Source organism: Budorcas taxicolor, chromosome 25 (assembly GCF_023091745.1).
Source record: "Budorcas taxicolor isolate Tak-1 chromosome 25, Takin1.1, whole genome shotgun sequence".
Taxonomy (NCBI): domain Eukaryota; kingdom Metazoa; phylum Chordata; class Mammalia; order Artiodactyla; family Bovidae; genus Budorcas; species Budorcas taxicolor.
Window position 1 is genome coordinate 36530025 of NC_068934.1, and position 12484 is coordinate 36542508.

Sequence of the window (12484 nt, forward strand, 5' to 3'; positions counted from 1 at the left end):
GCATCTGTAAAACCCCAGCCACAAGGGTTGGTGTGGCTCGTCCCTCTTTGTTGTTTTACTGGCTTCACTCCCTTTGTGAAGGGGAGACATCACTTTGCCAACAAAGGTCCATAGAGTCAAAGCTATGGTTTTTCCAGTAGCCAACGTACGGATGTAAGAGTTGGACCATAAAGAAGGCTAAGTGCTGAAGATGCTTTCTAATTGTGGTGTTGGAGAAGATTCTTGAGAGTCCCTTGGGCAACAAGGAGATCCAACTAGTCAATCCTAAAGGAAATCAGTCCTGAATATTCATTGGAAAGACTGAAGCTGAAGCTCCAATACTTTGGCCACCTGATGGGAAGAGCTGACTCATTAGAAAAGACCCTGATGCTGGGAAAGATTGAAGGCAAAAGGAGAAAAGGGTGACATAGGTTGAGATGGTTTGATGACATCAGCGACTCAATGGATGAGTTTGAGTCAACTCCGGGAGATGGTAAAGGACTGGGAAGCCTGGCGTGCTGCAGTCCATGGGGTCACAAAGAGTCGGACACGACTTGGTGATGAACAACAGCAGCAACACCTCCCTTGTGACTTTGGACAGGTCACTCCCTGTCTCTCAGACCCAGTCTCCTTATCAGTAAAATGACTGGGTTAGGCAAGATGATCTCTCATATACCTGAAAATGGAGCCAAGAGTAGGGTAATAAAATAAGTCGTCTAGTTACTGATTAAACAGTATTTCTGGGCTGATCGGAGCCCAGGATTCACACTGCAGGGATGAACAGACGCTGGAGCCAGCCCCACCGCCGGCACTGTGCTCCGCAGCCAGCCTGGGGTCGCCCCTGGGGTCCGCTGTCCGTGCCGTCAGCCACCTTTCCTTCCCAAGGAGTCTGCTTTCCCCTTTCCCAGAATACTTGCTCCCTGAGTTCTGGATGCTGACTGAGGCAGGCCGAAGATGAAGGTCAAATCTGAAGCGCCACCTCGTGGCTGTGTGATCCCACAAACTCATCATTTCTCCCTGCCCTGCTGTAGAATGGTAGTGAGGATACCTGTCACGAATGCTTTCAGGGTTGTTGTGGGGCTTGAGTAAGAAAACAGTTGTGAAGTTACCCTGTACGCTGAAAATAAACTGAATAAACTATTATTCTGTTACATTTCTTCCAGCACATATAAACATAGCCACACAGTTTGCTCAGAGTCTAGCTAAAGCCTTACTGTTTTTTCATTTTCCAGTATGTTTAGACAACCAAAGACCATTGGACATTTACAGCAATCCTGCAACCTAGACGGGCAAAGACATGATTCTGAAGATCATATAAAAACAATCAAGTTGGTATCCTAAGAAAGAACAAGAAGGTGGTGAATTCATAGAATCGAAAAGGCTATGGTTTAAAAAAAGAACCATCTAAGAATCAAAGTCACTCTTGGAAATGAAATGCATGACTTAAAAAAAAATGTGTTGTTTTTGCAGTAAATCTCAAGATAAGGTGATGTAAGTCCTTCAGTTTTGTTCCTTTTCAGAGCTTGGTGCGTACGAATTTCAGAAGCAGCTCATCAATTTCTGTGAACAGCCTGCTGAGGATTTGATCAAGATAGTGCTGACGCTGTAGGCATCTGAGGAAAATAAGACATCTTAACTATCTTGAGTCTTCCAACCCATGACCATGAAATTTTGCTTGATTCATTTGTGTCAATTTTTAGATTCCACATATAAGTGATATCGTATGGTATTTGTCTCTGTCTGACTTTCTTCCCTCGGTATGATAATCCCTAGGTTCATCCATGTTGCTGCAAATGACAATATTTCATTCTTTTGTATGGCCGAGAAATATTCCATTGTATAAATATACCATATCTTCTTTATCCATTCATCTCTGGTCAACATTTAGGTTGTTTCAATTGAAAAGCAGAGACATTCATTTGCCAACAAAGGTCCATCTAATCAAAGCTATGGTTTTTTCTGTGGTCATGTATGGATGCGAGAGTTGGACTGTGAAGAAGGCTGAGTGCCGAAGAATTGATGCTTTTGAGCTGTGGTGTTGGAGAAGACTCTTGAGAGTCCCTTGGACTGCAAAGAGATCCAACCAGTCCATTCTAAAGGAGATCAGCCCTGGGTGTCGTTTGGAAGGAATGATGCTAAAGCTGAAGCTCCAGTACTTTGGCCACCTCATGTGAAGAGTTGACTCATTGGAAAAGACTCTGATGCTGGGAGGGATTGGGGGCAGGAGGAGAAGGGGACGACAGAGGATGAGATGGCTGGATGGCATCACCGACTCGATGGATGTGAGTTTGAGTGAACTCCGGGAGTTGGTGATGAACAGGGAGGCCTGGCGTGCTGCGATTCATGGGGTCGCAAAGAGTCGGACACGACTGAGCAACTGAACTGAACTGAACTGAATATCTTGGCTATTGTGAATAGTGCTGCCCTGAACATAGGGGAACATGTATCTTCTTGAGTTACAATTTTGTTCTGGTATAGGGCCAGGCCTGGGATTGCTAGATCGTATAACTCTGTTTTCAGTGTTTTGAAGAACGTCCATACTGTTTTCAATAGTGACTGAACCAGTTTACATTTCCACCAATAGTACGAGGATTCCCCTTTCTCCGCACCTTGTTCAGCGTTTATTATTTGTAGAATTTTTGGTGATGGCCATTCTGACCAGTGAATACCTGTGGTACCTCATTGTAGTTTTGATTTGCATTTCTCTAATAATTATCTAGGTTGAGCATCGTCTCATGTGCCTGTTGGCCGTCTGTATGTCTTCTTTGAAACAGCTGGTTAGGTCTTCTACCCATTTGTCGACTGAGGTGTTTGTTTTTTGTTACTGGGTTGTATGAGCTGCTCGTATATTTTGGAAATGAAGCCCTTGTCGGTCACATCATGCAGTAGAGGATGTGCTTTTAAACCTCGGTGTTCTGAAACCTCGTCATGATGTATTTTGTTATGTGTGCTTTTTCATTTATCTTTCTCATTATTCAGCGAGCCCTTTGAAGACATATGACTCTTTAATGCTTGGAAATATTCTTCTAGTATTTCTCTGATAATGTCCTCTGCCAGACTCAGGAATGGGGCTCAGGTATTTATAGAAGATAGAGGTGAGACAGGGAAGGGCATTATTAGAAATCTCCAGAGTCCCACCTCCACTCCAAACAAAAATGCTCCTACCCACACATCTCGTAGAAGGGATGGGAAATTGATTTCTCCAGACTCGAGGACACCGGGAGCTAGAGGGCTGCAGTGAAGGCGAAAACACTCATAGGTCTCTTCTCTCCCGTGTTCTGAATGCTAGTGGCTTGGTTTAAATTGGAGAAGGCGATGGCACCCCACTTGAGTACTCTTGCCTGGAAAATCTCATGGGTGGAGGAGCCTGGTAGGCTGCAGTCCATGGGGTCGTTCCCTTTTCACTTTCATGCATTGGAGAAGGAAATGGCACCCCACTCCAGTGTTCTTGCCTGGAGAATCCCAGGGACGGGGGAGCCTGGTGGGCTGCCATCTCTGGGGTCGCACAGAGTTGGACACGACTAAAGTGACTTAGCAGCAGCAGCAGCAGGTTTAAATTATCCCATCCTGGAGACTAGAAAATCATTCTTTGCAGTAACTAAGCCATCCCATAGAAAAGATCTACACAGCCTAGCAGTTGGGACTGTCCAGTAAAGTATCTGTCTAGTCACTGAATTGTGGCCCAAAGTGAAGCCACCTGTGGCCAGCTATGTCCACAGAACTTCCAAACAACCTTTAGGACTTCATTCCTGATTTTGAGTAAACAGCCTTGTATTCTCAGGCATTTAAGGAAAGCCTTCAACACAAAAGAGAAAATCAACAGCAGTTTCTCTATTGAAAAAAGTTACTCAATAGAAATATCAGGATGAGAACATTTTTGCATCAAAAAATCAGAGAACAAGACAGAACTTTTGGAGAAGAAAGTTTTGATAGCAGAAATGAAAAAATAGAAAGATTAAGAATCAAGATGGATAATAGTAGCAGAGAAAGGATAAAGGATCCATATAGTAGGACTTCTAGAAAGAGAAAAGAGAAGATAAAGGAGAGGGCATAACTTAAAATAATACAGGAAACTTTCCCAGACTGAAAGATATAACTTTCCAAGCTCAAAGGGCGGATGGAGAGCTCAGTGTTGTGAAGTTGAAAGATCCAATTCCAAACACTTCCTCAAGATTTTCAGAGAAAGACAACAAATTATGGATAAAAAATGATGGATTTGTACTATTATCTTATTTCTGCAAAGCAAAATTAAAAGCTGTAGAACATTGGGGACTTCAGAATTCTAAGTCTGAAAATTATTTGAATTATACCCAGCCCAGACATCAACAAACATGAGTACGGAGTTAAGGTCCTTCTGAAACAAGCAAAGTTGCAAGAAATGTCTCTCTCTAGAAACTACTGAAGTATGTGTCCGCCAAAATGAAGTAAGCCAACAGAGATGAAGACATGGAATCCAGGAAATGGGGGTTTTAATGCAAGAGGGAATTAGAAGTTCCCTGGTAGTCCAGTGGTTAGGACTCAATGCTTTCACTGCCATGACCCCAGGTTCAATTCCTGGTCGGGGAACTATAGTCCTGAAAGTCACAGATATTATCCACCCAAGAGGAAGTTGAATTCAGAAACTTCCCAGGGTCATGGTGGTGGGGGAAGTTCCAGACAGCAGCTACAGGAAAGGACAGAGTACCTCCAGGAAGAAAATGAAATGAGAGATTCTTTGACAGACTTTATATGCGGAAGGTGAGGAGAACATTACAGAGCACTTAGATTGTATGGAAAGACTTAGATATATGTGGTGGTGGTGGGGGGAAACCCGAGTAAATGAATATTCACACCCGGAAAAACAAATCAATTGTAGCGAGAAGGAAATTATAGTGAACAATATTCTCGAGACTAGTAATGAAAACATAGAGTATGGATATAATTTTTTTTTTTTGAACTTTAGCCCTGTATCTTTTGGGAAGATGGGTGAAAGACAGAAGGAAGGACTTTGAAATACACATTTCCGTAATATAAGTCAGCTGATTATATTTTATAGATGAATCGAGTTGGTGGTATTGGCGTATTATTCAGAGATATGGAGACAAATTCCAGAACAAGCAGGTTGAAAACATCTTAAGTGGTTGACTCTGGGGTGTGCTTCTTTTTTGTTTTTAAAATTTTATTTCATTTTGAGATGTAATTTTGAGGTATACAACGTGTTGGTTTGATCCGTTTATATATTGTAGTACGATGATCATGGCGGGGTTAGCTAGAGGGTGTATGTCTGGGTTTGATATTAGATGAAGTCACAAATATAACCCATTAGGAAACTAAAATTCGAGATACAGACACCCAAATGGGGCAGGCGTGGGGACAAGCTCTCACAGCAGTGAGTAAGCTATGTGAGAATGTCTGAATGTGACAAACCAGGAAATGTCAGCTCAAGCACAGGTCTGAGGTTCACACCAAGACAGCCACGTCCGAAAACTAAACGGGCACCTCTGTGGAATTTGGGGTGGGGCTTTTGCTTGTTTAGGGCTGCAGATAAGAGTGTGTCCTGTAGGCGGATGAGTTTGCCTACCTGCCATTGCACGCTGCAGACACCCCACCTCCCTGTCCATACTTGTGCCGCCTATTCCTGGAGCCCCCCCACCCCCGCTATCCAGTTTGTTGGAAGTTTCGTTCGTTTTTCATGCTCTTGGGTCTGAGCATGGACACGCAGGGATTCCAGTAGAGACCTGGCCTTCTCAGCTCGCCATGGTGTCCTGGGCTGGGAGACTTCAGGCTCAAGGCAGAGACTTGCCCTGCCGTGGCACTGCAGAGCTGCCCACGTTACTGCCCTTTTACTTCTGGCTGCTTACACACTGGCAGAGCAAGGATTGGGGTCAGGGTGTACAGTGCAGCTTGCCCGGAGGTGCTGAGGAGGTGATCCCTGGGCTGGGCCAGCTCTCCCCACACCTGGCCCTCCTCCTACGTCCGAGGTGACTCACGGAGGTGACAGTCTCAGCTGACTGAGCTCAGATGGGCTGCTTGTTTCATTTTTATTTACACTCACAGTTCTCAGGCAGTGCATGCCTGCAGATACCTAGAGGGGAGGCCACTGCTCGGTCCTCCCGGCTTTTCTCGCGCAGCTGGACCTGAGAGCCTGGACATGTCCTTCCCCAGCGGGGCCGGCAGGCTGCAGAGCCGGGGGTTCTGACGGGCAGTGCACTGGCTTCTCTGTGCAGAATATGAATGGCTGTGAGGAAGGCGTGGAGTTCTTGCCGGCCAACAACAGCAGGAAGGTGGAGAAGGGCGGCCCGCGGCGGTGGGTGGTGCTGGTGGCCGTGCTGGCTGCCTTCCTGGCGCTGTCCCTCCTGGCGGGGCTCCTGGCATGGCGCTTCCAGGGTGAGTGACCCTCCTTGGGGTGAAGGGAGGATACGGTTCGGGGGAGGGAGAGGAGACGGCAGGGTCCGCTCCCTGGGGTGGCTGAGGGCAGCTGGGCCCGTGCGGGCACTGGAGGGCGTACATCCCTCCCTCTGACCAGCGTCCTCCCTGGGTCTCTCGCAGACCGGAATGTGCGAGTCCAGAAGATCTTCAATGGCTACCTGAGTGTCCGGAACGAGAACTTCCTGGATGCCTACGAGAACTCCAACTCCACTGAGTTTGCAAACCTGGCCAAGAAGGTGAAGGAGGCGGTGAGTCCCGGCCCCCCGGTGCTGCTGTCGGCTCTGGCACCCCCAGACGTGTGACGGGGGCTCTCCAGCACCTGGCTCGTTTAGGGGGCCCAGGTCCCAGGAGGGAGGGAGTGGCCTGGGCTGGGGGCCGGGGTCCTTGGCGCTCTCTGGCCCGCCGTCAGCCTCCTCTCCTTCCCTCAGTTGAAGTTCTTATACAGTGGGATCCCGGTCCTGGGCCCCTACTACAAGACATCGACTGTGACCGCCTTCAGGTGGGTGCTGGGAGGGCTGGCGGGAGGCGGGCCGCTGAGGGGCGGGCAGGGTGTGGGGCCCGCCGGGGTGATGAGGCCATGAGGTCCTGCTTGAAGAGCCAGGATGCCTGCCAGTCCTTCGTCTGACTTTATCCGGAAAGTACCTTAGAGTTTGCTGGTCTCATTGAATCTTTTACGGAGGCAGCTTGGCAGGCGGCGCCGTCGGCCCCTTTCACGTTCAGGAAACAGACTCGAACTGTCACTCAGTGTGCCCAGGCTAGAGGGAGAGCCCACACTCCACTCCAGGCTTTCTCTCCCACCTGAGCCTGAGCCGCAACCCTAGGGAGTCCGGTTGGGTGTGAGCCTATGAGAGTCAAGGGCCAGGCCTCTGGCTCAGGGGTCAGCAGGTGGGTGGGCACACAGGAGCCTAGGGTGGCGTGGGGGGACTGGCCTGGAGAAGGTCTCTTGGTGAGCATCTCCCCCAGCCAGGAGGCTCTTAATCCTGCCTCGTCTTCACCGGGCACCTGGGAAGTTGTGGACCCCCGCGTCTCAGGCTCAGCCCTCTCTCCCCAGCGAGGGCAGCGTCATTGCCTACTACTGGTCAGAGTTCGACATCCCCAAGCACCTGGTGAAGGAAGCTGAGCAGGCCATGGCGGAGAAGCGCATGGTCACAGTGCCGCCCCGAGCCCGTTCCATGAGCTCCTTCGTGATGACCTCGGTGGTGGCCTTCCGTGAGTGCAGGGGCCAGCGGGGTGGGCGTTTGTCCGGCCTGGAGCAGGGCCTGCTCCTGGGCTGGTGTGGGGGCCTCAGCTCTCCTGGACTCAGTGCCTGGGAGAGGAGACTGTGAGCTGGCCGGGCACCTCCCTCTAGGGGAATGAGGAAATGGACTGCATGAGTAAGTGCTTTCTTCTCCCTCTTGTTCTTCAGCCAGTGACCCCAGAATAGTACAGAACACCCGGGACAGTAAGTATCTGCCCTCCTCCCGAAGGAGAAGGGAAGCGATGTGGCCACATGCCCGCTCAGTCAAGGGGGTCTGCCAAAGTCACACATGGTGATGGCCAGATCCTTCTGCCTCTCCCAGGCCAGGACAAACCCCCTTCCTGGCCTCTCCCGGGTCTAGAGCAGCCTGGGGCACCTTAGAGGGGCCAGGGCTGGCTGCACCCTCATGGGCGGGGGTCCTGGTGGCTCTCCTGCCCAGTTCTGCCCCGTGTCCTCTTGCCCCACACAGACAGCTGCAGCTTTGCCCTGCACGCCCAGGGCAGCGAGCCCACCCGCTTCAGCACACCCGGCTTCCCCGACAGCCCCTACCCATCTCACGCCCGCTGCCAGTGGACACTGCGGGGGGACGCTGACTCCGTGCTGAGCCTCACCTTCCGCAGCTTCGATGTTGCCACCTGTGATGAACGTGGCAGTGACCTGGTCACGGTGTATGACACCCTGAGCCCTGTGGAACCCCGAGCCGTGGTGCAGTGAGTGTCCTGGGAGAGTGGAGGTGGGCAGTGGGCTGCCTGTGGTGGGCTGAGCCTCCGGAACGACTGCTGTGGAGGTTGGAACTTCAGGCGACGGCCGACTTGCAGGCACCACAGAGCAGGGGTGGCGTGGTCCTCAGTGCGAGCTGCAGGGAGCATCTAGAGGTGACCATCAGCCTTGGCAAGGGTGCCAGAGGCCCACAGGTCCCTAAAGGAGCAGGGTGCTCCTTTATCTGTCCTTTACCTGCCACCGTGAAGGTGCTGCCCACTACTGTATTTTTATCTTTCTCTCTTTTTTATTTTTATTTTTGGCCACACCATAAGGCTTGCAGGATTTTAGTTCCCCAACCAGGGATTGAAGCCAGACCATGGCAGTGAAAATGCCAAGTCCTAACTGCTGGACCACCAGGGAAGTCCTGCCCCTGCCACCGCCCCACCCGCCGCCCTTGCTATTGTGAATGAAGGTTTTATTGTTGCTCAGCAATGCCGAGGCCTACAGATGGGAGATGACTGCTGTTGAAAAGACAGTTTGTTACAAGCTGACAGTTAGTTGCTGAGAGGAGGAGCTACACAGGGCCACAGGGGGAGGCATCAGGGTTGTTCGGGAGGCAGAGGGGCCTGGAGGATAATGTGGGCAAGAGCCTTTGTGTGGATTCTGCAGGAATGGCAAGGCAGAGTTACACCTTAGGATGGGTTGGTTTGAATAACTCCAGCAGGCTCCGTAGCCTGGGACCGTCTCCCAGGCTGGTACCTGGGTAATTAGGGGAGGTAGAGAGTGGTCTCCAGCAGAAGAGCCCCACAGTGAAGGTGTTGGGGTGTGGGCTCCGGTTAGTCTGCATGTAAAAGTCTTGCCTAAATGTTAACTGTCTCGAGGGATTGACTAGCCCTGGGGGGTAGCGGGGGGAAGGCTACCTCTCCAGGGTTAGTTAGCAAGCCTCCAGGGATCAGAGCATCAGAATTATAGGAAATAAAAAGGCATAATAGATACACATCACTGTATATAAAATATATAAGCACAGGGAACTATATTAAATATCTTATAATTACCTATAATGGAAAAGAATCCAAAAGAAAAAATATATATATATAACTGAGTCACCTTCCTGTACACCAGAAACACTGTAAATCAACTACGCTTCAATTAAGAAAAGGCGTGGAGGCTTCCGTGGTGGCTCAGTGCTAAAGAAGCCATCTGTGAATGCAGGAGACTAGGGTTCGATCCTTGGTCTGGGAAGATACCGCGTGCAGCAGAGCAGCTAAACCTGTGCACCACAACTGTTGAGCTGTGCTCTGGAGCCCAGGAGTCGCAACTACTGAGGCCACATGCTGCAACTGCAGAGGCCCATGCGCGCTCGAGCCCATGCTCTGCCGCAAGAGAAGCCACGGCAGGGAGAAGCCTGTGCGCCACAGCTAAGGAGTAGGTCCCGCTCTCCAAAGCTAGAGAAAGCCCAAGCCAAAGCAGCGAAGACCTAGCGCAGCCCAAAGTAAAATGAAATAAATTATTTTAAAAAGTTAAAAAAAGGCATAATACACCTGCTGGGGGGTGCTGAGGTGAATGAGAGCCTGCAGGTAGGGATGAACTGCCTCCATTCAGCTCCCCCTGCCACCTTGGACTCAGTGGACCGGAGCCTTTGATTGTTGTCTATAGAAATGAGCTGGACAGATGTTTTGTGATTAATAAGGGGCTAAACTTCAGGCTGAAACCCAGAGAGAGCCATCTGCTGCCACAGCTTTGCAGCCAGGACTTCTATCTAAACACCCCTTTCATGCTGGGTTTCTTGCCACAGCTTTGCAGCCAGGACTTCTATCTAAACACCCCTTCCATGCTGGGTTTCTCTTTCTCTGACTGATCGTCTGTACAGCCAGTACATACCTGGTCCTGAGAGGCGGAGGGTAGAACAGATGTGCACAGAGAGGGCAGAGCCACTCATAATCTTACATCTGGAAATGGTCACTGTTAAATGTGTTGTACCTTCTTGCAGGTTTTGTTTGCTCTGTGTATATCTGTGCATTTATTTAAAAGTAGGTGTATGTGCCACACTTGGCTGCACTGTCTGCTCTGTAAAGATGAAGCCTGTTATGATGGCCCTCCCAGATGAGTGGCATGTCTGTGTCACTGTTAACGGTGCTGGTGTCGGTCAGCTCATAGGCCGTATTTATTAGCAGTGAGGGCTCCGGTGCCAAGTGACGAGTCTGAAATTCAGTCCTGCTGCTTTTTTTCTGGTGAGCAGAGATTTTTTTTTCCTTCATTGACTTATTACTCATTGAAAAATTTAGAAAATATTTTTTATTTTATATTGGAGTGTAGTTGATTTACAGTGTTGTATTAGTTTCAGGTGTACAGAAAAGTGATTCAGTTATGCATATCTATATTCTTTTTTCAGACTATGTTCCTATATAGGTTATTACAGAGTATCCCGTAGAGTGCTATGCAGTAGGTCCTCATTGATTACTTTATATATAGTGGTGTGTATCTGTGAATCCCAACCTCTTAATTTATCCCTCCCTCCCTTCCCCCTTTGGTAACCAGAAGTTGGTTTTCTATATCTGGGAGTCTCTTTCTGTTTTATAGATAAGTTCATTTGTGTAATTGTTTTAGGTTCAACACATAAGTGATAGCATAGGGTATTTTGTTTCTCCGTCTGATTTTCTTCACTTCGTGTGATGGTCTCTAGGTCCATGTTGCTGGAAATGGCATTATTTCGTTCTTTTTTGTGACTGGGTACATACTCCATTGTATGTGCATACTGCGTCTTCCTTATCCATTCACCTGTCAATGGATATTCGGGTTGCTTCCACATTGGGGCTCCTGTAAATAGTGCTGCTGCGAACTTTCAGTTGCATGTATCTTTTCAAATTATGGTTTTCATCTTTTCTGAATATTTGCCCAGGAGTGAGATTGCTGGGTCATGTGGTAGCTCTATTTTTGTTTATTTAAGGGCTCCATACTGTTTTCCATAGTAGCTGCACCAATTTACATTCCCACCAGTAGTGTGGGAAGGATTCTTTTCTCCATACCTTCTCCAGTGTTTTTCGTTTGTAGTCTTCTTGATGATGGCCATTCTGATCAGTGTGAGCTGATACTTCACTGTAGTTTTGATTTTCATTTCTCTAATATTTAGCTGTGTTGAGTATCCTTTCATGTGCTTTTTGGCCATGTGTTATGTCTTCTTTTGGAGAAGGCAATGGCAACCCACTCCAGTACTCTTGCCTGGAAAATCCCATGGATGGAGGAGCCTGGTAGGCTGCAGTCCATGGGGTTGCTAAGAGTCGGACACGACTGAGCGACTTCACTTTCACTTTTCACTTTCATGCATCAGAGAAGGCAATGGCAACCCAATCCAGTGTTCTTGCCTGGAGAATCCCAGGGGCGGTGGAGCCTGGTGGGCTGCTGTCTTCTTTGGAGAAGTGTCTATGTAGATATTTTGCCGATTAAAAAAAATTTTTTTTGTTTGTTTTTGATATTGAGCTGCATGAGCTGTTTGTATATTTTGCAGATTAATCCCTTGTGGGTTGTATCACCTGCCAATATTATCTCCCATTCTATGGGCTGTTTTTTCATTTAGTCCTGCCACTTACCAGCTCGCAGTCTTGGGCAAGCTATTTAACCTGTTTCACCTCTGTTTCCTTATCTGTAAAATGCGGATAATAGTATTTAATGGTTGTTGTGATGAATACCCGAGTTAATGGATATAGAAGCAGTAAGGATGGTGCCTGGTATATTCTTAGTAAGTGTTAGTGTTAACAGTTTATGCTGTTAACTGCTGCTGCAATTATTTGGCCCATAGTTTGTTTAGTGAGTCCTCTATTATTAGGCATTCAGTGTTTCTGAGTTGTTTATAAACAAAGACAGTCTTATGAGGAGATCTTTACTTAAATGGTGGGCCGAGGGTGGTGGGGGACCCCACCCTTGAACCCTCTGCTGGGGTTCTGTGGCTCCCATAACACTCCCCCTTCTGCCCCGCAGGCTATGTGGGACCTACCCTCCCTCCTACAACCTGACCTTCCTCTCCTCCCAGAACGTCCTGCTCATCACGCTGGTGACCAGCACTGAGCGCAGGCACCCCGGCTTCGAGGCTGTGTTCTTCCAGCTGCCCCGGATGAGCAGTAAGGGGCGGCCCAGGCAGGGACAGGCCTCGGGGCCACGGGG

The 12484-nt window shown here is 48.8% G+C and overlaps 1 protein-coding gene across 1 annotated transcript in view; it reads left to right on the forward strand.

The window, feature by feature from the left end:
* Nucleotides 1-12484, forward strand: part of ST14 (ST14 transmembrane serine protease matriptase) — a 37779-nt gene that overhangs the window by 15199 nt on the left and 10096 nt on the right. The window contains exons 2-8 of the mRNA XM_052662372.1: nucleotides 6186-6345; nucleotides 6508-6635; nucleotides 6816-6886; nucleotides 7439-7596; nucleotides 7793-7828; nucleotides 8094-8334; nucleotides 12302-12441. Of these exons, the coding sequence (XP_052518332.1) occupies nucleotides 6186-6345; nucleotides 6508-6635; nucleotides 6816-6886; nucleotides 7439-7596; nucleotides 7793-7828; nucleotides 8094-8334; nucleotides 12302-12441 (934 nt within the window). The remainder of the gene's footprint in view (nucleotides 1-6185; nucleotides 6346-6507; nucleotides 6636-6815; nucleotides 6887-7438; nucleotides 7597-7792; nucleotides 7829-8093; nucleotides 8335-12301; nucleotides 12442-12484) is intronic.